Source organism: Phyllostomus hastatus, unplaced genomic scaffold (genome assembly GCF_019186645.2).
Source record: "Phyllostomus hastatus isolate PE091 unplaced genomic scaffold, TTU_PhHast_1.1 phas_contig_210, whole genome shotgun sequence".
NCBI classification, from domain to species: domain Eukaryota; kingdom Metazoa; phylum Chordata; class Mammalia; order Chiroptera; family Phyllostomidae; genus Phyllostomus; species Phyllostomus hastatus.
In genome coordinates, this window is record NW_025333737.1 from 33,475,679 (window position 1) to 33,498,706 (window position 23,028).

Here is a 23,028-nt window from a genome sequence, read left to right on the forward strand (position 1 = left end):
ATTTCAAACGCATTAACTATTGACCCCTGCTGAGTCCAGGCGTCAATTAGCCAAACCCAACACGGAATTAGCACCTCCCAGGATCAACACGTTCAATCCCAGCTGAGTGTCCAGGATTTCAGGCAGATCAGGCCTTGTATTCCATCCTCCTTTGTGGAACATTGTTAGTGCATTGCCACAGCTGCTCCCCAGGCTCTGCCAGTAAACAGTGATGAGGTGCTGAAACTTTCACCTATAGGCTGTCTCCTCCGGGACAGGACGTCCCCTCTGGGCCACGTCTGGGGTGGGTCCGGGTTAGAGTCGTGAGGAACATCAGCATCAGCTCGCGAGGCACCTGGCCCAAGTGTAACGGAAATTCAGCTGCCAAAGCGCTTTTTTGCCTGAGAAAGTCGCTTCCCTTAGGCACGGTGTACCTACCTCCCTAGAGGTGTTTGGGGGTCCAGAGTTCTCAGCACCCACCCAAACATCCTCATTTTGTGTCTCAGGGTGTCTGTCATTCCTTCCACACCAACTCCCTTCTCTTAGTGCAGATCTGCTGTGGTTGGAGAGTCCTGAACTCAGCAACCCTCACAACCGTGGTGCTCGGCCACGGCTGCCCTGCCGCTGCAGGGCTAGAGGGACCCCTCCCGACCTGCCAAGGGGGTTTTCCATGAGTCCTCCCAGCTGCATAGTTTTGCCCACAATCTCTTTTCTTTTTCCCCACTGTTTATACTTCCCGGAGCTACCAGCAAGGGAGTTTACTCCACAAATCTTTATGACTATTGTTGGCACAGAAACTAAATGCCACAAATGGTTTCCCAGTGCCTTGCCCTCCGCCTTCACTTCAGCCTGTGCTGCTTTCTGATAAACAGCTGCGGCCAGGCGTGTGCATGGGTGTGTAACCACTATCAGGGAGTCTGGAACTATACCCACCAACGCCACAGTGGTTTTTGCTGCTGCGGAAAGGGGGAGAGAAATTAGGAAAGAGAAGAAAAGTGAATTCGAATTTCCCTAATCTATTTCGGTTCTTTTATTTTTATTTTTTTTTTAAAGATTTTATTTATTTATTTTTAGAGAGGGAAGGGAGGGAGAAAGAGAGAGAGAGAGAGAAACATGAATGTGCGGTTGCTGGGGGCCGTGGCCTGCAACCCAGGCATGTGCCCTGACTGGGAATTGAACCTGTGATGCTTTGGTTCATAGCCCACACTCAATCCACTGAGCTACACCAGCCAGGGTGGTTCTTTTATTTTTTAAAAAAAGAGTTTGAAGCAAATATGAAAACATGATAGCACTTATAAATCCTAGATAGCAAAGATTTAGTATACATAAACTTTTTACTTTTTGTATTGTTTAAATCGCACCCCTCCTCCCTCCCTCACCATGCATCGCTATTCGTTACAATAACGAGGGGGCTTATCCCAGGGTACAGGTGCGCAGACAACTCAGAACGTAATTCATAAAACCATTGCGCCAACAGGTAAAAACACATGCACGGCCAACTCCCATCAGTAAATACCCCAAATTATTCCACCGCACCAAATCCCAAAGCCATAAAAAGCAAAGACTATCTTTTTCTCACCTGCGTTCCCTGGCATTCATGCGCCCTTCTGTAGAGGCAAAAACGATCACCCGTTTTTCCGTACGCTTGCCCAGGTATTTAAAACACACACCCCTGTACCAATTTTGTAAGTCAAAGAACCACTTTTAGAACACCGCTTCGTTCACCATGCCATACGACTCAAAGATGCTGGCACGTCAGTACTTCACAGTGTCGCAGCGTGTTGGTTTGAGTCAATCAATTCAACTCATTGAGAGGGATACTGATTGCTTCGCAGTCTATGCTATTAACAATAAGGTGAAGTTCAAGGAACTGTGCAGACGTCATTGCACATGTTTGAGCACGTGGAGAGTGAATTCCTAAAAGAAGACTTGCTAGCTAAAGGAATACGGGCATTTAAAATTTTGGTGGCTACTGCCCGATTGTTCTTGCTAGAAGTTGTCCTACTTTATAGCAGTGTATACAAGTGCTTTTCCCCCGCCGAAGAGTAAAATCATTCGGTTGCAACTTAGTGATTTTGTCAACCTAATAAATGGAAAAGAGTGATATGTTGTAATTTTTTAAAAGAGATTTCATTTATTTTTAGAGAGAAGGGAGAGGAGGGAGAGAAACACATCGATGTGTGAGATACATCGACTGGTTACCTTTCGCATGCCTCCAACTGGGGACCTGGCCCACAACCCAGGCATGTGCCCTGACTGGGGACTGAACCAGCAACCTTTCAGTTTGCAGGCCGGCACTCAATCCACTGAGCCACACCAGCCAGGGCTGTTGTTGTAATTTTCAATGGACACTGCTATATCATGGTTAAAGAACGATGTTAAATTCCTTTTCTGGATTCTCCTGCCTATTTACATCCTTTGTCCATTTTTCTTCTGGAATCTTAACATTTTTTTCTTTGAGGTTTAGAAAGTGAATTAAACACAAGGAGTACACTGTCTGTCTATGATTTTTGTTGCAAATATTTTTCCAGTGTTCTGTTTGTTTCTTGGCCTGTTTTCATACTGTTTTGCTGCAAAGATAACTTTGTTTAAAGCAGTCAATATTTTCTTTCATGGTTTCTGATTGGGGGCCATACTTAGGCCTTCCTTATACTGAGATTATAAAAATGTCCTATTTTTGTTCCGTGTACTTCCATAATTCTGTATTTTTACATTTAAGTGTTGAATCCACCTGGAATTTATTTTGGTGTCAGGTGTGATTTATGGCTCAAGCCTAATTTTTTGCAGCTGGGTACCCACGTCATTTAGCAAATAATCCACATTTCCCCAATGAATGTGAATGCACCTTTAACATATGCTTCCTTCCCACACATAATTGAATTTATTTTTGAACATCCTAGTCTGCTCAATTCCCACCACACAACATAGCTACATTGTTTTAATTATCGTAGCTTCATGTTTTAAGATGTGGTAATGCTGATTAGTCTCAGGTTTTTCCATCCTTGGATTTTTTTCCTGGATATTCTTGCCTTAGATTTTTCAATGAACTTTAAAATCATTTTGATGCCTTGGGGAAAGATCTGTTGTATTTTTATGGGATGCCATTGAATTTAAAGATTAACTTAGTGGAAATGGATATATTTATGATTCTGAGTCTTCCCATCCAAAAACACACGGTGCTTTGATCTGTTCCAGTTCCCTTCTGTGTTCTTCAGTTTCACTGTATAGTTTTATCCATAAAGAGCTTGTGCCTTTCTTGTTACAGTTATTCTTAATCATTTTGTCTTTTTTGTTGGAATTAATATTGGACTTTTTCTTTCATTATATCCTCTAACTAAATGTAGTTTGCATATGGGAAGGCAATGGGACTCTTTGGCAATTAACAAATAATACCTATAGATTCACCTTATATTCTACTGGTTCATTTGTTCGACCTTCTTTCTTGAAACCACTACTTTCTTCTCAACTCATTTTTTTTCTTACGGAAGTACATTATTTAGTAATATTTTCAGGGATGGGCTGTGAATGATTAAAAGAAAACCCCAAGTTGTTTCGAGTCTGAAAGTTTATTTATTTTGCCCTCAGCTTTGAATGATAGTTTGACTGGGGAGAGAAGACGAGGTTCCAAGTCTCCAAACCCAAAGGGGAGAAACTATCAACCCACAGATATGCATGAAGCTCTCAAAAACCTCAACCACAAGAATTTTTCTCAATTGCCAAAGACCACCATAATTATTTTTCTTATGTCAATCATAAAGAGAAAATCTTAAAAGCTCTCAGAGAAAGATGATGTTATGTGCAGAGGAACAAAAGATAAGGAAGACAGCAGATTTATCATTGGAAATGATACGAGATAGAAGACATTGGAGCAACATATTTAACTTACTGAAAAATAAAACTGTCAACCTAGACCTATACCCAGCGAAGCTCTTTCAAAAACAAAGGTGAAATAAAGATTTTTATACATACAAAATCTAAATGAATTCATCATCAGCAGACCCACAGTATTAGAAATGTTAAAGAAACTTCTTTAAGCAGAAGGGAAAGCATGCAAGATGGAAATCTAGATTTATACAAAGGAATGAAACCAGCAGAAACGGTACTGCATTGATAAGAATAAAAAGCTTTTTTCATAGTATTTAAAGTGGCTGCTTAAAGTAAAACTAATATCAACATATTATGGGTTTTATAACACATATAGAAGTAAAATATATCTCAACAACAGCACAAAGGCTTGGAAAGAAAAAATGGAAGCATACCATTGTAAAGTTCTTATACAATATATAAAGTGGTGTAACATCCATTGAAGGTAGACTATGATAAGATGAAAGGTATATACCACGGACCCTATGGCTACAGGTAAAATAACAAACAAAAAAGTTATAAGTAATAAGCCAATAAAGAAACAAAATGTAATTGTTTAAAAATGCACAGTTAAGTCAAAGGACACACACACACACAAAAAGAGAAACAAAGGAACAAGGAAGAAATGGAAAAATAGAAAAAATAACAGGGTAAATGAAATCCCAAACACAGCAAAAATCACATGAAAAATAAATGGTCTAGAAAGTGGGTGAAAGATGCAGGGACCCTTCCATACTACTCAGCACAGCTTTTGCCACTTCCTACGAGTCTCTAAATATTTCAAAATAAAGTGTTAAAAAGATCAAATTGTTTAAGCACCTCAACTGCAGGGTAAAGATGGTCAGATTGGATTGAAAAGCAAGTGAATGAAAACAAAAATACACTATACCCATTGTCTTCTTGTATTGTGTATTGTTCCAGAGAAGTCGGTGGCCACCATGATCATTCACTCATTCAATGATCATTCACAATGATTATTTGTAAGCCATACTTACAAATAAGAAGATTTTCCTGCTTGGATTGTTAAGAATTGTCTCAATCTGAGGATTGTTTTAGACATATTTCCCATGTCACATTTTAGGATATTTTACTATTCAATTTATTGAGTTTTCTACTTCATATCCCCTCTTGGTAAATCCCTGTACTCCTGACATATTTTCTTTATACTACCTTAATATTTGCCTTGTCTCTCTCTATTTCTGTGATTATCTCAAGGCTTCCTGTAAGCCAAGAATTGTTCTCAATGTCTTGTTGCTTCTTCTTTTTCTTCTGTAATGCTTCACGGTCTGTTTCCTCAGCAGCACCCCTCGTCCCCTCTTTTGGCCCCTTTGTCATTTTGTCTTTCAACTCCTGTTTTATGGAATTGTAGGTTTCTCAAGTTCCTCTGTAGCCTGAGGCACATGGCAGGGAGTCTACTTTCGTCCCTCGAGTTACACTTCCTTTCAGGATGGGGTCTTCCTCTGGCTCATCCCATGTTCTCTTGGTCCATTTCCTCCCTATAGTCTTTCTGCCTGCTTGTCCTGCCATTAATCTTTCTAATGTTTAACAAGAGTAGCTCAGTATAGTTTTCCCATGTATTTTAAGAAGGCATAAAAAGACTCTCTTCGACAACATTCTTTCTGAAGTAGAACCTGATTGTCTTCCTCTCCAGGGCATATACTAGGAGGCCTGGGTGGTGCCTCCCATGTGCAGCCTGCTCTGATGTGGTGTCATGTGAGGCCTCACCATTGACCTGGTGTGCGCGCTTGATCATTGCCTATGAATCCCTATGAACTCCACTGGACTAGGAGCTGTATCTCATCCCCATGGGCTCTGATTTCTTCGTTGAATTCACAGGAAACCCTAAAGATTACTTCCTGTCTCTCCAGAGTCCTCAGGAACAACGGGAGTGTCTATGCCTGAAGGTCTCTTGGCGATTTCCCGAGCTGCCTTTCGGTGTCCCAGATGGCACTCTTGAAACGGATCATATTAGCAAGCATTCTGGTTTTCTTTCTTCTCATGGACCCTGTGTACTCCAGTACTACTGGGGGCATGTGAGAGAGTAGCCATGCCTTTATAGAAATCTTTTTAATTCTGTTTTTTATGTCCATACACACTTACTGGATGCTTATGGCATGAGGTTGAGCTCTTTTCTTTGCTTCTCTCTTGCTGCTAAAGTTTTAGCTATAGTTTTACTAATTTTGTTTATTCTTTTAGGGATGGGTAATGGGAGAATCTATAAACTGAACTCATCCAGCTTTTGATTGAGAATTGCCAATTTTCATATTGATCATTTTATTTAAGAAATATTTCTCTATACTATCCTAAGTGATTTTCAACTTTTTCCCAAGTTAACTGCAATACATTTCACACAAAAATTAATTCCATGCTTTGCCATAGACATGTCTCAAGTTTTTTGAAGTTCTTCATATTTTACCCAGCTACCAGAAATAACCAATGCTTGCTTCAAGTTCACACTTTTTACAGTGGGGTTTCAATATCTTGATGTGGGAGAAATAGTGGGGTCTTTATTTAATTGAGAATTAACTCTGAAATTTTTAGTTTAAGTTTCTCAGGAAACGAAGATTTGTTTGACTTCAAATATTGTGAGAATTTCTGAGAGACCTGTGGCACACGAGGAATTTGCCCTTGGAGAGATTAGCTGAAATCCTGAAGACTCAGCAGAACACAGATCCTAGATTTACTTTATCGTCTCGTTGGTTATTAAATGAAAAACAAAGTGTTTAGGGACCTTTGAGTTCAGTACATTCCCCCTCTTGGGTACCCTTTCATTTTGAAATGAATTTAAAAACACAATACGGCTACCTGGGCAACTGTGAGAAGTAACCTAAGATTCTCCCTGTGAGGAGTAACCTAAGATTCTCCCCGGGGGAACACCACTGAAGCAGAGCTCAAGAGCTGAGATTTCAAATAACTGAAAAGCATACATACATTTTTAAAAAAAAAACGGTGATCAGAAATACGAACAGCATTCAAAGGAAACTGATGAAGCGTCGTGATGCGGTAGTACAAAAAATTATGACTTGTGCCTTCTGGTTGTACATTTGGAAACACGCCGCGACTGTTCCTTGCCAGCCGAAGCCCAGACACAGTGCCCCTGTCCGTCCTCCACGCTCTCCCCACGCGTCTCGCGCAAGCATCCCTACGCCGGGGCTGTTAAAAGCAACGAAAAGATAGGGGTCTGCCTGGCACTTACGGCTCAAAGGGCCTCTCGTGACTTCTCCCCTCACTTCTCTGACCACGCTAAATAACCAGTCCTTCCTCCTAGCTACCCTCCTGCCTACACACACACACACACACACACACACACACACACACACACACACACCTGCATCTCAGGCCCCTCCAATGCCTACTCTGGTGTCCCTATTATTCCCGGACATTTCTTGTACTTGTATTGGCTTGCTCTCTGTGCTTTGCCTCTGCCAAAAAGAAGGAATCTTCATCTGTCTGGTTTGCTAACCTATCCCCAACCCCTAGCACCGGGAAGAGTATATGGTTCACAGTGAGTGAGTCATTACCTATTTGATGATTAAACGTTTAGATCAAAGTTTCACAGAACCAGAGAAGACAGTTCCTTAATGGTTTCTTAGAGGAGGATCTTCCTGTCAGTTGGAAATCTTCAGAATATACAGGTGTTTCCTGGCCCTGGAAGCCAGACAGAGCAGAAAGTTGTGAAAAACAGCTGGCTCTGCTGCCTGTGGGTCGATCCCAAACACGATGTTTCTTTCCAGGCCTGAAAATCGACGGACACTGTCCAACACCACGAGATTGCCCGTGACATCTGACGCATTTCTGAGCCGTATTAAATTAGATTCCTCATTGGACTCAGAACTTTTTCTCTTCCTCATTGCTCTTTGAAGTTGAGACCTATATATTTCTGCCTCATTTGCTGTGCTGCACAGCACAGCAATATCCTTGCAGGAATAACCTTCCTTCAAGAGAAGTTGGCATTTCTCTGCGATACAAGCCACTATCTCCTCCAAGCTGGAGTACTCCATTATCTCCAAGTGGCCTGGGACACCCTGAGCCCATTCAGCTTCAGACAGCATCTGCAGGGACCCAGTGGGGATGTTAGGTGGTGGATTTTCTCTGACCTCGTGCATTATTTCCTGTAGGTAGTTGGCTATCGGATCTGCATTGCGGACCACTCTAGTGAGCGCTTCTCTCGGATACTGGTTTCTGAGATAGGGGAGGCCACTGTGTTCCAGGTGGCTAGTCTGATAGTAGTCCAGAAAGATCCAGAGAATTCCAGGGCACTCCTTTTCTTTCCGAATGATGGCTTTTGCCTTCTTATACCAGCTCCCATTTTCAAGGCGGAAATTCTGAGCTTCATCGATGATGATGTGTTTAATCTTTTCAACGTCTGAGCTGTTTTTCATGAAGGCTTTTCGAGTCATTGCCCGGCAGATGTTTCTGTGGCTGAAAATGTAAGAAACACGGTTACGTTTCCCCAATAAAACAAAGGGAGTCCATGCTAGTCTGAATTTCCTTTGGGCATAATAAATACAATATGACCCTTAACGTAAACTTAAAGCCACCGCAGTCAAACGTACGTTAAGAAAAGAAAAGTGAACAGAGTCCTACCTCACAAACTCCTGTAGGGGCTTGTTTTCACAGATGTAAAGAATTTCACTCGGTTGACAGTGAAACACATTACTGATCTTTTCCATGATCTTCAGAGCCAGGATGGTCTTCCCCGACCCAGGCAAGCCGTGCACAAACAGCTCTCGGGTCTTGCGAAGGTTCTTGGAAAGCAACTCGTACTGTTTATCTGTGAGCAGGTTCAAAACCTCAGAGCCCAGCTCTTCACTTAAGAGAGATCTGAACCCACGCACAACTATCACCAGGGACTGTAACAGAGCTTCCATTTGCTGCGTGGTCATCAGTTGATAGGACTCAGGGTATCTCTGTGACTCGGAATAACAAAAGCCCGTGCGTGCGGCCTCAGAATTCAGCAGGAAGGCATGGGGAATGATGCACAATTTTTCAGTGTAGCCACCTGTGTTCACCAGCTTCAGCTTTAAGGCGTGAGCGACTCTTATACAATAATCCTTCCAGCGAGGGCTGTGCTCTCTGAAGATGGTGATGAGGACTGGCTTTGTGTACTGGGAAAGCAGGAGGGCATCGCAGATGACACCCTGCTCCTCCGGCAGCCCCACATCCACGGCCCAGCTTCGAGAGAAAATCAATATTCCTCGAGTGATATTACGCAGTTGCATATGTATTAAATTCCTGAGTCCTTTATGTTGCGAGAACAGTTCTTTGTAGAGGCTCTGTGGTCTGTACAAAATACCGTCGGAGGGAACTAGGCAGGGGAAGAATTGGACTTGATTAGAGAACTCGCCATCACACTAGCAGTCATCATTCTACGTAACAGATCCAATCCACCTTAGCATCTCCCGTGTGTTAGTACCAGGTTGTGCATCAGGAACGACAAGATAAAGCGATTCCGAGCCAATGGAGAGAATACGCGACAGCCACACACAGAGACAGACGGTCATTACCACACAACGTGGTGAATTAATGGGAAAGAAGCGCACAAAGCATTACGCGAACTCCAAAGAGAGGCGCTGCCCAGAAGAGGGCATGAAGGTCTTTGTGGAGAAGGAAACATCTGAGCCGCTTCTTTGGGAGGTAGACTGGGAGTTAGCCAGGGCAGGGAGGGGAGGTGGGGAGACCCGCAAACCCGCACAGGAAGAAGGCTCGGGGCGGGGGGGGCGAGAAACAGCAAGGTGCCTTCAGGCACCTGCGGGCAGTCTGGGTGGCTGACGTCTAAAGTGAGAGGCAAAAAAGTGGAGATGGGGAGGCAGGCGCTGCCCGGCCGTGTTCACGCCGGGCCGTGCTGACCGCGGTTAGCAACGCTGCATCGGCTGGGATGTGCCTGCGAGCCGCTGAGAGAGACCCCCGCTGTTCTCAGCGCACACTCGCACGAAGGGATGGGTAGGTCACCTGGTCTCACCGCGGTAGCCATGTCACAGTATATACGTGTATGAAATCGCCACGCGACACGCCGTCCCCAGGGTGGCGTGTCCGCCATAGCTCCGTAAAGCTGGGGGGGACCCCTGGCGGAGGTGACATGCCTGTGACCTCGCCCACACGGGGGTGGGTGCGGCCTGCCTTTCACACGGTGCTCTGTGAAAGGCAGGCTGCAGGGACGAGGAACAGATCGTGGCTCCTAGGGGTCAGGGGTGGGAGGAGCCTTTGGCTCCGAAGGGGCAGCAGGACAGAACCGTTTTGGGGGATGGGATTGTTGTGTCTCTTGACTGTCATGGTGGCAGGCAAATCTACACTTTTTTTTTTTTAAGATTTAATCTATTTATTTTTAGAAAGGGAAGGGGGGGGAGAGAGAGAGAGACATCAATGTGCGGTTGCAGGGGGTCATCGCCTGCAACCCAGGCATGTACCCTGACTGGGAATCGAACCTGCGACACAGCCCGCGCTCAATCCACTGAGCTACGCCAGCCAGGGCAGATCTACACGTTTTAAAACCCTTTCACCTGTGTACGAATAAAAGCCCATTTTACACTTGTAATTTTTCAAAATTAATTCTTAAAAGTGCTTTTTAAAAACCAGTTTGGCTTTTCATACACACGCGCGTGTGTGTGCACACACACTCACACACACACACACACAAAGTTCACCTTTTGGGTCACAAGCCCAAATTTGGAATCTCACCAAAACTAGGAGCCCTCCCATTAGAAAAAAAAATACAATACACACAAAATTTGAATTTTTAATTCCACACAGAGGGAAGAGACAGGAATGAATCCAGATCTCTGTGCTGGGCTGGATGGAGGATGGACTCTTCAATTGGTAAACATAACGTGAAAAGGATACTTAACGTGAAAAGGATACTTAACGTGAAAAGAATACTTAGCCAGACTACAAAGAAGAAATAGAAGATTGTGGGAGTGAGAGATTTTGGAAAGGCTCATCCTGGGACTCCTGTGGTGCACCGAGCTGTCCAGCAAGCAACTGGACACACCAGTAAAGTCTGCCTGGGTTCAGAGAAGTACTATTTTCTAGAAAAGGGGACTGAGGTAAGGGTGCCTCCTATTACTGTTTCCATTTAACATCATTCTAGGATTATGGGCCTGTAAACTGAACTGTAAAGGAAATAATGTATATAAATATAGGAAAAGTTAGTTCGAAATTACCTTTGCTTTTGCATTAATAAAAGCATTAAGGAGAATGTTTGGAAATGGCAATAACTTAAAACTCTGAGCTTTCCTACCTGCCAGCAATTCACAATAAAAAATGATCATATAAAGATCTCATTAAGCCCTGGCTGGCGTAGCTCAGTGGATTGAGCGTGGGCTGCGAACCAAAGTGTCACAGGTTCGATTCCCAGTCAGGGTACATGCCTGGGTTGCAGGCCATGACCCCCAGCAACCACACATTGATGTTTCTCTCTCTCTCTCTATCTCCCTCCCTTCTCTCTCTAAAAATAAATAAATAAAATCTTTAAAAAAAATCTCATTATAGGAATAAAATTTAACATACATGGTAACAATATGGATAAAACTCTGAAACTGTTAAGTTATATACCATATTTCACTGAGTATAAGTGTACTTTAATATCTCTTAATTTAAGATATATCCTATAGCCTAACAGACAATACTTTAGTGGTAAGTCAAATAATATGCAATATTGTTTTCCTAAATTTGATGAAATATGGTAAGACTTAAATAAACGGCCAAACATTCCATGTTCAACCATGAGAAAATTCACTGTTGTAAAAAATGACAATTCTTTCCAAATTAACTTATCAATTTTATGAAATTGCCACCAAAATAACCTCATAGTATCCTTTCCTCTTTTTTTGTGGAATGAAATAATTCTAAGCTTCCCAGAGAGAAATGCCATGATAACATCATTTGGGAAAGTGTACTCTGGTATGTTTGGAGTTGCAGTTTGTCAAATATTCACCTAAGGTTACAGGGTTAAAGTAGCGATAGAGGGGGTGTTTGTGAAGCACTGATTTTTGACCCGGGGGGTGGTCACGCAGGTTTCACTGCACAATTACTCATTAAGTTACAGCGTGGCTCCAGGTGCTTTCTGTATACATAGCACATTTCACAGTAAGAACTGCAAAGACGGAGTAACATCCATGTTGAAGGACACTATGAAATACTATATGGTCAGTGAAAGAATTGGGTAAATCTATGAGTTAACTTGGGACAAGACGTCCATACACATTACTCAGGTGTAACCCTGCGCTTGCATGGAGCTGTGGTAGGTTCATTCTCACTGCCAAATAATGTTCCACTGTGTGAGTGTGCTGCAATGTATTTATGCATTATTGTGGCAATAGGTAATTTGGTTGTTTCCTGTTTGGGGCTATTACAAAAAGAGAACTTACGAACACTATGAGATATTGGCATACCTCTAATCATAACCATTTCCAGCTGCCTGTGTACACATTTTACTTTAGAAACTAGAAGGAATTGCTGAATGGTTGAGTATGCAAATAACCAAGTACACATGGTAATGTCAAATTTGTTTCCCAAAGGGATCAGACCAACTTAAATCCCCAGCCAGGATATGAAAAGGATCCTGATTTCCCACAGCCTCTGCAACACCTGCTATGGTTAGTATCTCTTCACATCGTTATTGGGCATATATGCGTTTCCTTGTCTGAGAAAGTCATCTTTATAACTACTGCCCATTTCCTCTACTGGGTTGTTCTTTTAAAAATTTATATAAGTTCTACCTGGCTGGCGTAGCTCAGTGGATTGAGCGTGGGCTGCAAACCAAAGTGTTGTAGGTTCGATTCCCAGTCAGGGCACATGCCTGGGTTGCAGGCCACGGCCCCCAGCAACCACACATTGATGTTTCTCTCTCTCTCTCTTTCTCCCTCCCTTCCCTCTCTAAAAATAAAATAAATAAAATCTTTAAAAAAATTTATATAAGTTCTTTGTATCTTCTTGATACCAAACCTTCGTCAACTACATGGATTGTAAATATCTTTCAAGGATGTAGTTAAATCTTATCGCCTTTTGAGGAGCAGCAGTTCTTCATTTTAATATAGTAAAACTTATCAGTTTTTAAGTTTAATTCATTTGTGTCTGGTTTAGGAAATCCTTTCCGATCTGAACGACACACAATTATTTGTGCACGTTTTCCAATAAAAATTGAAAAGGTTCTTTTCTGATATTGACGTCCTAAAACCTTCTGGGATTGATTTTTTTTTCTATAGCATGAAAAGGGAGTCCACTTCTACTTTTTTCCCCGCATGGACGAGCAACCCACCTGTTTCCAAAGCAACCATCGATATGAATTACCTGGGAAATAACACTTCTGCTGTTCTTTCAAACATTCCAAATTCTTATGAGTGCACACGGCTCTGCTGCGAGGTGTCGTGGATGACAGACTCAGCTCCAGTAACATCTCAGAAAATCTGGAAAGATCTTAGGAAACAGGAATGAAGGGTTCAATATGCAAAAAGCTGACCCCCCCGCCACACACACACCTGATAGCTGCGCTGTGTTGCAGTCTCACACTTAGTCTTAGAACTCAAGTGTTGGCCCGCAGAGATTTTTGATTGACATCCCAAGTCCGCTCACAAAAGCCTGCTGATGTCTCAGGGAGTGAAACTGGTGTGGAGCAAGTTTTTAGCCTTTATGTTTGAAGTTTATCCCATTGAAACGAACTATTTTTACATTTGTTGAACGCTCATACTGAAAAAATAGATTTAGAAGCTGTGCTCCTGAGCTGGTTCTGAAATGAACTTTGTTTATCTAGCCTTCTGAAGAAGGGACCGTTGATTTTCTTTTGTCTAATTGCTCTCAGGCTTTCCTTTTCCAAAGTGGACGTAAGTCAACAACTTGATTCTTCGGCTTATCGGTCATGGTGAGTATCACAGGTTGGCTCTCAAAAGGAAGAGTGGGAAAGGAGAGAGACAGGCATGGCTTGGTCATCTTTTAGCTCAAAAATGAGAATGGGCTAATAAGAAAGGGAGAATATTGCCCCAGCTGGTGTGGCTCAGTGGATTGAGTACCAGCCTATGAACCAAAGGATCACCAATTCGATTCCCAGTCAGAGCACATGCCTGGGTTGCGGGCCAGGTCCCCAGCAGGGGGCATGAGAGAGGCAACCACACACTGATGTTTCACTCCCTCTCTTTCTCCTTCCTTTCCCCTCTCCCTAAAAATAAATAAATAAAATCTTAAAAAAAAAAGAAAGGGAGACTATTTAATCCAGGAAACCATACAAAATGGGAAGTCGGGGGGAAGTGAAAAGGAATTTTCTAAATAATTAAATGTTGCACTTATAATCAAAAAAGGAAAGAAGAAACTTGAATATGAACCCAAGAAAGGATGTGAAGATAGGAATGATTAAGTCTATCATACAGCCCCATCGTACCACCCTCTAGTGGGCCAGCCAGCCTCGGGCATCTGCTGTACACAGGGTATTTGAGGTGGGCGGAGGGACAGAAGGGCCATGCCCAGCAACTGCATCTATGGGGATTCATGAATCAGATGGGTGCAACTCAGAGAGTGCCTTTCTTTCCCAGGATTCGGAAACAACACCTCCCTCTCCTCCCTTCTCCCTCTTCTCCCCCCACCCCCAGCAACATTACGGTGCTGGTGGATTCTGCTCCCTGACCTGGGTCTTCTTCTGTCATCCAAGCAACCCATTCCTTGATGGTCAGCTGGGTCACACAGTTGTCCTTCACCTGCCAGGAACTAGGCTGTTTGGCAAACACTGCACAGCAGAACGGTTCCACCTTGACTGCGCACACGTATCCGTGGAGGGCCCCCTGATCGCGGACTTCAAGGAATTTGATTTTAAATTTTATCTCATGCTTCTTGCTACAGAAGTGATGGACCGGTAACTTCCTAATACAGCTACCAATGGAGTCCTTCAGGGTCGAAAGATCTGCTCTTTCTTTTTCACATCCGATGACTTGAAGGGTATCCTCATGCACCCCCCAAAATATGTACCCTCCTTCAGCGTTTGCAAATGCAGACACACAACTGCGGAGGCTGTCCCTGAAGCATTCTGACACTTCTGCTGGGAACATTTTAAATTCGACATGGGTGGACTTCGTAAAGCTGAGCTTTTCCAGGTACCGAAGGTGAGGTCTGTCGAATAAAGCAGCGGCGGAGGCCTTTATGTTACTTTCGTTTTGCACGCCACCCTGAACATTCTGTGCACCTGACAGACTGGGACCATGAATATTCGGAGGAGCCTGAATCTTCCCCTTGAGGAACTCCACTGCCTCCTGAGAGGTCATGACATTGGTCGATGTCTTATGTCTGTGGTACAAATTGGAGCACAGAGTAGCAAGCCGTATGCGGGAGGACTTGGCGTTCCAGGACTTCACAAAAATAAGAAAGAGGTCTCTCTCTTGCATCTCATCTAAATAACCTTTGAAAATCGGATGCTCATTCAGTCCTACTCCGTGCATCACATAATTGTAGCCTTCGTTGGCCTTGATCTTGACCACTCCCCCGCCAGAGTTCAGCAGAGCGCATATGGCTTGCGAGACAGCCTCGTCCTGTGTCTTCTGAAGATGAGGGTCCATCTCCTCCCTCTCCCGCCTGCCGAGGATGACTGCTCCCACGTTGATAACATACTCAGCGAAGTTTGGGTCCAAATCAATCTTGAGACTCATCTTCTCAGCACTCTTCCTAGTCTTGCCCTGAAATATCCTCCTAAAAAAAAACAGGAAGATAGAACCATTAGACTAGGACAAGCATAGGGGAGGTAAGAAATGGAGAGGTCCACGCCCCCCTTCTGAAGTGGGTCACACCATTTATTGCCACGGAACTCGAGACCAGATTCAGTCCCGAAGGAAGGGCACACAACCGGCTGAGGAGCCGTGTCCGCTGGGAGCCCACTGCCACCACAGAGGTGACCAGGAGGCTATTTTCATGCTGATTTTAGTCACTGTTTCTGCCCGGCTCTCTAAATGACAAGATCTCTCAAGACCCCTGCGGAGAACAGGAAGTATTACATCTTCCCACCACACCGCCAGACTGAAAGCGGAGGTGATGACACACACCCCGCAGCTGCTAATCTTTGGCCAGTCCGTGGCAGCCGAGCAAGAAGAAGGAGCCATTAATCTACTTCCCACAGAATCAAGAAACCCTCTAGCATGAGAGACTTCACTGTGAACCAAGAAGATGTCACGCTATCTGGACAGCGTCCTAGCTCTGTCATGCCCCCCCTCCACACACACATATGTCCTTCCTCAAATACCTGGGTGCACGGATCAAGCGATGAAACCTAAGAGAGAAGCAAACACCCCCCGGATGGGCGTGAAGACAGAGCCCAGGGTGGCAGCTGTGGGACGGGCCTAAAGGATCACCAGCCAACGCTGGAGCGAGATGGTGGCGGGCTCCAGGGAGCGGCACCTGGGACTGTCCGCGGGATGGAATTTAATGAGTTGGCCAGCTGAGGAGGTGGAGACTTTGAGAACACATCAGTGATAGGGATTTAGGAAAATGTGCAAATGCAGACACAATATGTGACAGTAACTAAGATGAAAATTAAAAGTAGTATGGAAAATAAAAATATAATTGGCACAAGTATAAATAAAATGACAGTCATGATAATATAAACTCTGAATACTGTCCTGATCAGGAAGGACGATAGAGTTGTGCTGTCAGGATGTGGGGGGAGAGAGCACAAGGAGAGAAGTGTGTGACATTGATTCCTCTATCTCCAGAAACAGGCGATGTCTGAAACTGTGGGGGAGGGTGTTGGAGAGAGCACAGGTGTGGCTAGGAATACGCAGTCAAATGCCAGAAGGAAAAGCCAACGGGGCAAGAGCGGGAAGAGCGGATGAGGGTGTGGGCCGTGGGATTTCTTCTTGTCTGTTACAGAACCATGGCTTTCAAAAACTGGATCCATGAGACTCCTGCTTCCAGTCAGAGGAGAGTACCAGGGACTGGGTTACTCTCCTGCCTGAAACAGCTCAAACATTTTTGAAGAAATAATGGCCAGAAAATGCCCACAGTTGGTGTACATTATGCAAAATCAAGATGAAGATCCAAGATATTCAACAAGCACAAGAAACAGGAAGAATGCTACACCAAGCGCATCACCATTAATTTGCTCAAAACTAGTGATTAAGAGAAAATCTTAAAAGTAATCAGAGGAAAAAGGTATATAATATATAGAGGAACAGAAAGTGAGACTACATTTTTTTTTGTCAGAAACAAAGCAACATCTTTAAATCACTGAAAGAAGAAAAACACACTCAACCTGGAGTCTGATGCCCAGTGAGAATACCTTTCACAATTTGGTTAACTCAACAACGAAAAGACAAGCAATCCCATTTTTAAAATGGACAAAGGACTCAAACAGACATTTCTCCAAAGAAGACGCATAAAGGACCAATAAGCACATGAAAAAACGCTCAACATCATTGGTGCTTAGGGGCATGTGACTCCAAAGCACAGGGAGACACCAATTTGCATCTTCTTGGATAATAACAATAATAGTAAAAGGGAAATAGCAAGTGTTGGTGAGGATACAGAGAAATGGAGTCCCTATACATTGCTGATGGGAATATAAAATGCTGCCACCATTGTGGGAAGCTGTTTGGAAGTTCTTCCAAAAGCCAGCAGCGCCACCCGTAAGTATATATCAAACAGAACTGGGAAAAGGCAATCGAACAAATCGGTGAAATGCAAATGGGTCGTGAATGTTCGCAGCAACCAGAAGGTGTAAACGGCTCAAATGTCTATCCACAGACACACGGATAAACACATTTGTGCCGCATCCACCCAACAGAACGTTATTCAGCCACAGAAAGGAATAAAATACTGCTACACGCTTCCACAGGGATGAACACTGTGGTAAGTGCAAGAGCCAGACACAGAAGTTCATTGTTACGCACTGGGTGCTTCTGTCCCCTGGGACGTCCATGCTGAAACTCTCATCTCTGTTGGGATGGCATTAGGAGGCAGAGCTTTTAGGGAGTAATTAGGTCACAAGGGTGGAGCCCTTAGGATGGGACTAGTGCCCTTATAGGAAGAGACACCAAAATACATTAAAAGTCAATATATTGGACTTTGAGAAAGTCTTTTTACTGAAAGACACAGTTAAGGGAATGGAAATACAAGCTCTTGGCTAGAAGGAAAATTTGCAAATGACATATCTGATTAAAAAAACAACTGGTATCTAACTTCTTTTTCTTTCTAACTTCTAAACAGAATGCTTGAGAGGCAATAATAAGAAAACCAACAACCAATTGAAAAATGGATACAAGATTTGAACAGGTATTTCACCGAAGAAGGTATATAGACAGCAAATAGGTACATAAAGTGATGTTCATCATCATTAGTCGCTAGGGAAGTGCCAATTAAAACTGCGATGAGATGGCGCTGCACACCTGTCAGAATGACTGAAAGGCAAGCCCACCAGGTGCTGGTGAGGATGTGGGGGGAGGGGAACTCCCATACATTCTTAGCAGAAACATAAAGAGCAACCATTTCGGAAAAGAGTGTTCTAGTTTCATACACTTCCCACATGACCCAGACATCCCACCTCTAAGAACTCAAGAGAAATGAAAACATATGTTCATACAAAGACTTGTACGTGAATGCTCATAGCACTTTCATTTGTAAAAGCCACAGACTGAAAACAAACTAAGCGCTCATCGACAGAAACACATTTTGGCTATCCACACAATGGAATAGTACTCAGCGATAAAAAGGAAGAACTATTGGTACCCACAACGTGAATGAATCTCGGAATAATTATTCTGAGTGAAAGAAGCCAGACAAGAAAGAGTACATACTAAGCCCTGGCTGGTGTAGCTCGGTGGATTGAGCATGGGCTGCGAACCAAAGCATAGCAGGTTTGATTCCCAGTCAGGGCACATGCCTGGGTTGCAGGCCAGGTCCCCAGTGGGGGTCACGTGAGAGGCAACCACACATTGATGTTTCTCTCTCTCTCTTTCTCCCTCCCTTCCCCTCTCTAAAAACAAATAAGTAAAATCTTTTAAAAAATATTCTTAAAAAAAAAGAAAGAGTACATATGGCATGATTCTGATGGGGGCTTAAGACTTAGAAAATTTTAGCTTAAGGTAAATAGCCATAAATCTAGCAAGTGATGTGTATGGTAAGCTCTTTGTTTCAGAAACTACAGATAAGGCCCATTTGGCGCCTGAGAAAAAGCGGCTCGCCTCCTAGGGTGCTGGCTAGAGATGACCGCCTGGAGACGCCTGGAGACATCATATCAGGAAGAGCAGGCGACTACCCCTCCCCCACTTGGAGACAGCTAACTGCCCAGGATAGAAGTGCTGCAGCTGCGAACTTCAAGGACTCAGACTGACTCCTTCTGTCTTCCCCTATGACCCCCTTATAAAAGATCTGGCCAGGAAAGAAAGGGGAAGATGGTTTGTTAGGGTATGAACCTGCCATCTTCTCGGATCGCCGGCCATCTGAATAAAGCGCCTATAAAAGATTCAATCGCTGTCATTGCTTATTGGATTTGGTAGCCCGAACGCTGGTATCTTTTCCCGTTACAATTCCATCTGTATAAAATGTTAGTAAAATGAAAACTAGTCTATAGTGACTGAAAGCCAGTCCTGTGTTGTTTGGGGGTGGGAGTGGGGGGCGGAGGAGTGAGGGGGGTGGTTACAAAAGGGCTCTTGGGAGTGACATATATGTTCACTATCTGGATGGCTGTGATGACTTCATATGTCAAAACGTATCAAATTGTACACTTCAAGTATGTGCAGTTTATTGCCTGTCAAAAATACCCCACAAGGCTATTAAAAACTACATAGATGAATAATTATTAAAAATAAGTAAAAGGTGCCCTGGCTGATGTGACTCAGTGGACTGAGCGCCAGTCTGCGAACCAAAGGGTTGCCAGTTAGAGTCCCAATCAGGATACATTACCGGGTTGCAGGCCCCCAGTAGGGGGCGCATGAGAGGCAACCACACATTGATGCTTCCCTCCCTTCCCCTCTCTCTAAATTAATTAATTTAAAAAATAAGTAAAAAGGTATTTCACTATAATACAATGAACTCAATCACCTGCTAGGAGTGTAAATTGATGCGCCTGCTATGACTGAGTTGTTTCCATAGAAAGTGGATTTAGCATAGGATTCGTCTTACGGGGGCTCTTGTGCGCCTCCCTGTTCATTGGGTAATAACCACGCCCCCGCACCCTGCCCCTTCCCTCGCGCGTCTCAAATGCACACTTCTCACTGTGAAGGACAGCAAGCCACTGTAATGGCCAGTGAAAATTACATCAGCAAAATCAGAGAACACGCTCTCTCTTCCTTACAGATGCATAAAAGCAAAAAAAAAAAAAAAAAAGTATTCTATTTCATTTAAGTTGCCCTAGCAAAAGAATCTTCCAAGTCACCTGGTCTTCAGAAACTGCCTCCCTGGCCGGGGACGCGCCTGTGAGCCCGGACGAGCGCTGTGAGTGGTTGTTTACTTAACGTCCGGTTGCAACAATCCTCTTGAAATTGACTTGTTTTCTGAAACGCATCGACACCTGTCCGTTTTCACAGCCAGGCCAGTCTTCCACTTGCAAGAAAGCACTAAAACTCGGGGTTGCTCATGTTCTCATTTAATCGGAAGCGTTGGGGTCTTGTGCCCTTCGAAAGAGCATATCCGACACAGGAGGCCGTTGCGGCGCCCCTCCTCCGGCCACAGGAACTCTCACCTCCTCCACGCTCGAGAGAGTCAAACTGAGTCTAGTTTCTCTTTCCCCGCCAAGCCAGGCTCCTCTCCCGTTTCCGGAGCGGCAAAACCAAGCAAATATTAGGTAGCGACCCCGCCCGTTTCCCCCGGGAGAGTCCGCGCCGAGACCGCCGTGCGTGTGGGTGAACCCGCAGGAGCCCCGCAAAAGCCCCGCAGGCCAGCGTCCCCTGCCCACCGCACTGGTCCACGAGGATCCCTTTCTGGTTTCTAGAGAGCCACGTGCAGAGAAGTGGACCAAAGCCACGCCCCGCGGCCCAGCCTCTGCGGCCAGAGTCCACAAGAGCCCTCTCGACCCACTCGATGGGGGGGGGCGGGGGGGCGGGTTCGGGGGACTGCGCTGGCAGCCCGGCCGCACGCGCCCCCCCCGCCCCCGCTCCCGTGGGAGCTGTTCTGTGTGAGGATGGCGCGCGGAGCCTGGGGCGCCCAGGCTTTCCACGGAGCACAGCCTCGCGCAATGACCTGGACCCCGACCCCGTCCGTCCCCCGGGGGAGCCTCGGTGCCCGACGTAGCGGTTTCCTTTCAACTTCCTCCAGCTCCCGGACCGTGGGGAAATCTCACGGGCTCGGGTTGGGGAGATCTGGGCTGCGAGGCTGCGCGCCTCTCCTTCCTCCCCGGCTGCCCGGGCGCGGCAAAGCTCCCCGCTCCGCGTCCTCCACTGCCCATCCGTGGGAAGCTGCTGCTGCTCCTGAGTGGACTCCACAGACCCAGGCTCCCGAGCGGGAACGGCGCTCCCGGGGCAGCGACCAGGCCCGCGGGCTGCGGCCGCTACACCCCGCCTCCGTCCCTGCGGGGTCGGAGACGCGCGCGGACCCGGGGAGGCGGAAAACCCAGCTTTTGGCGGGCCCGGGTCAAGGGGCGCGCGGGGACTCATTACCCGTCAAGGCTTCCGCTCAGCAGCGCGCCTGCCTCCTGGAGAAAGCGGAGAAAGAGGACAGAGCGGAGAAAGCGACGGCGTCTCCCGAGTCCGGAGCAACGGCTTTGGCCCTGCAGGGTCGCGTCCTTTTATCAGCTGATCTGGGTGGCAGCTCGCGAGGCGGGGCTCTGCCGCGGCTGGGGGCTGGGGGACAAGGGGTGGGGGCGGGGAGACAGACGGCTGGGTCGACAGTTTCGTTTCTGTGAACCGGGAGCTCCACCCCTGCCCGGACGGCAGCCTCGGTCACAATCAGCCCAAGAGAGACTTATCTCTCTCTCTTTTTTTTTTTTCTTTTGCGTTTCTTAATTTTTTGTGCTTTTTAAATTTTTTTCACTGTTGTCCAATTACAGTTGTTCCCATTTTCCCGCCCTCGCTCTTCCCTTCTCCGCCCACCGCCCTCCCATATTCAATCCTCCCCCTCCCCCTCCCCCACCTCTACCCCGTGGTCCTTGACCTTGGGAATGCTCCTTCGTATGCCAGTTCCTTGACTTGTCCCTTCTTCCCCGTCCTTGCCCCGTTACCCCCCTGCCCGCTCCCCTCTGGTCACTGCCGATTCGCTCTTTGTTTCCTCGACTCTGGTTCTGTTTGGCTCGCCCGTTTGTGAAATGAGACACCACAGCGAGACAGGTTGGAGCGTCTCGGAAGACAGCCCGCGCGTGAGCCCGGTCCCCGAAAGGCTGGGTCGCGCGGGTTCAGGTGGGCTGTCCCGAGCAGAAGCTGTTTGTGAGGCCCACGGCCAACTTGTGCAAGATCGAAGTTTGAGGTTAATTTTCGAGGGACCTGTTAAGTACCAGAAGGGGCCTACAGGAAGAAGAAAGCTCCCACCTCAGGCATTGAAAAGAAGAGTTATCACCCGGGCCCCACGCGATGGAGGCGGTTTCCTTCTTTGTTGTTTCTTTGTTTTCTGATTAGTTTTCTTTCTGAGAGTACTCTCCCCCCACCTGGGAAGGGATTTCCTGGTGCAACCCCGCCCCCCGCCTCCGCCCCGCGCGCCCTAACCCTGGCCGGACCCCAGGCTCCTGCACGCGCGCGCATCTCTCGCCCCATCGCCTCCAGCCCCTGGCTGGCGGCTGGAATTGGGGGATCCGCGCCCCCATCTCTCGCTCGCTCGGGAGGAGCTGGGAGCAGAGGATGAGTCCTCCACTTTCGCCCATCCCCACCCCAGAACTGGATAAAATGGGCTCTGCCCCCTTTCTTTCGAGAGCGCTTTGATTTGTGGAAGCCGATGCCCGCTGCTAACCAAAAGCTGCCGGGAGGGCCCGCAGCTTGCTAGAACTTGGCAGGATCAGGCGACGGCGTTTTGGTGCGAGAAAAAGGAAAATGTCCCCTCGATTCACTGGCTCACACCCAGGTCCTGCCCAAGACCACAGTTTTCAGTTTGTTTGCCCTAAGGTTATTACCAAGCGTCTTCTGGGCGCCACAGAAGGATCTGGCTCCGCGCCGGGGTCCGCGCGGGTCAGTCCACCCCTGGCCGCGCCCTTGGCGAGCGCTGCTGCTGGGCGGTGGGGAGTCAGGAACCCAAGAGGCAGCCCCGAGGGGCGAAAGGGGCGAGGGGCCAGCGGCTAGGTGACGGACCCCAGCCCTCGCC

At 46.0% G+C, this 23,028-nt stretch overlaps 1 protein-coding gene across 2 annotated transcripts; it reads right to left on the bottom strand.

Annotated features, from left to right (window-relative positions):
- Nucleotides 1-1,200: 1,200 nt before the first annotated feature.
- LOC123817567 (schlafen family member 5-like) lies at nucleotides 1,201-21,525 on the bottom strand. Of its 2 annotated transcripts, none has more exons than XM_045837303.1 (5): nucleotides 21,402-21,525; nucleotides 14,456-15,507; nucleotides 13,132-13,257; nucleotides 8,431-9,151; nucleotides 1,201-8,265 (listed from the first exon to the last, which is right to left on the bottom strand). In XM_045837303.1, the coding sequence occupies exons 2-5, from the start codon at nucleotides 15,465-15,467 to the stop codon at nucleotides 7,452-7,454; spliced, it is 2,673 nt and encodes an 890-aa protein (XP_045693259.1). In that variant the 5' UTR covers nucleotides 15,468-15,507; nucleotides 21,402-21,525; the 3' UTR covers nucleotides 1,201-7,451. The 2 variants fall into 2 exon arrangements, with proteins under 2 accessions (XP_045693259.1, XP_045693258.1); XM_045837302.1 differs by lacking the exon at nucleotides 21,402-21,525 and adding an exon at nucleotides 20,183-20,734.
- Nucleotides 21,526-23,028: the final 1,503 nt, after the last annotated feature.

What these genes read in the sequence shown, in the direction of transcription:
- LOC123817567 (XM_045837303.1), bottom strand. Translation starts at nt 15,467, where the DNA reads ATGAGTCTCAAGATTGATTTGGACCCAAACTTCGCTGAGTATGTTATC. An exon ending in GATGACAGAAGAAGACCCAG is followed by an intron (nt 13,258 to 14,455) that starts GTCAGGGAGCAG and finishes CTGTTTCCTAAG; the next exon opens with ATCTTTCCAGATTTTCTGAG. An exon ending in CCCCTACAGGAGTTTGTGAG is followed by an intron (nt 8,266 to 8,430) that starts GTAGGACTCTGT and finishes TTACATTTTCAG; the next exon opens with CCACAGAAACATCTGCCGGG.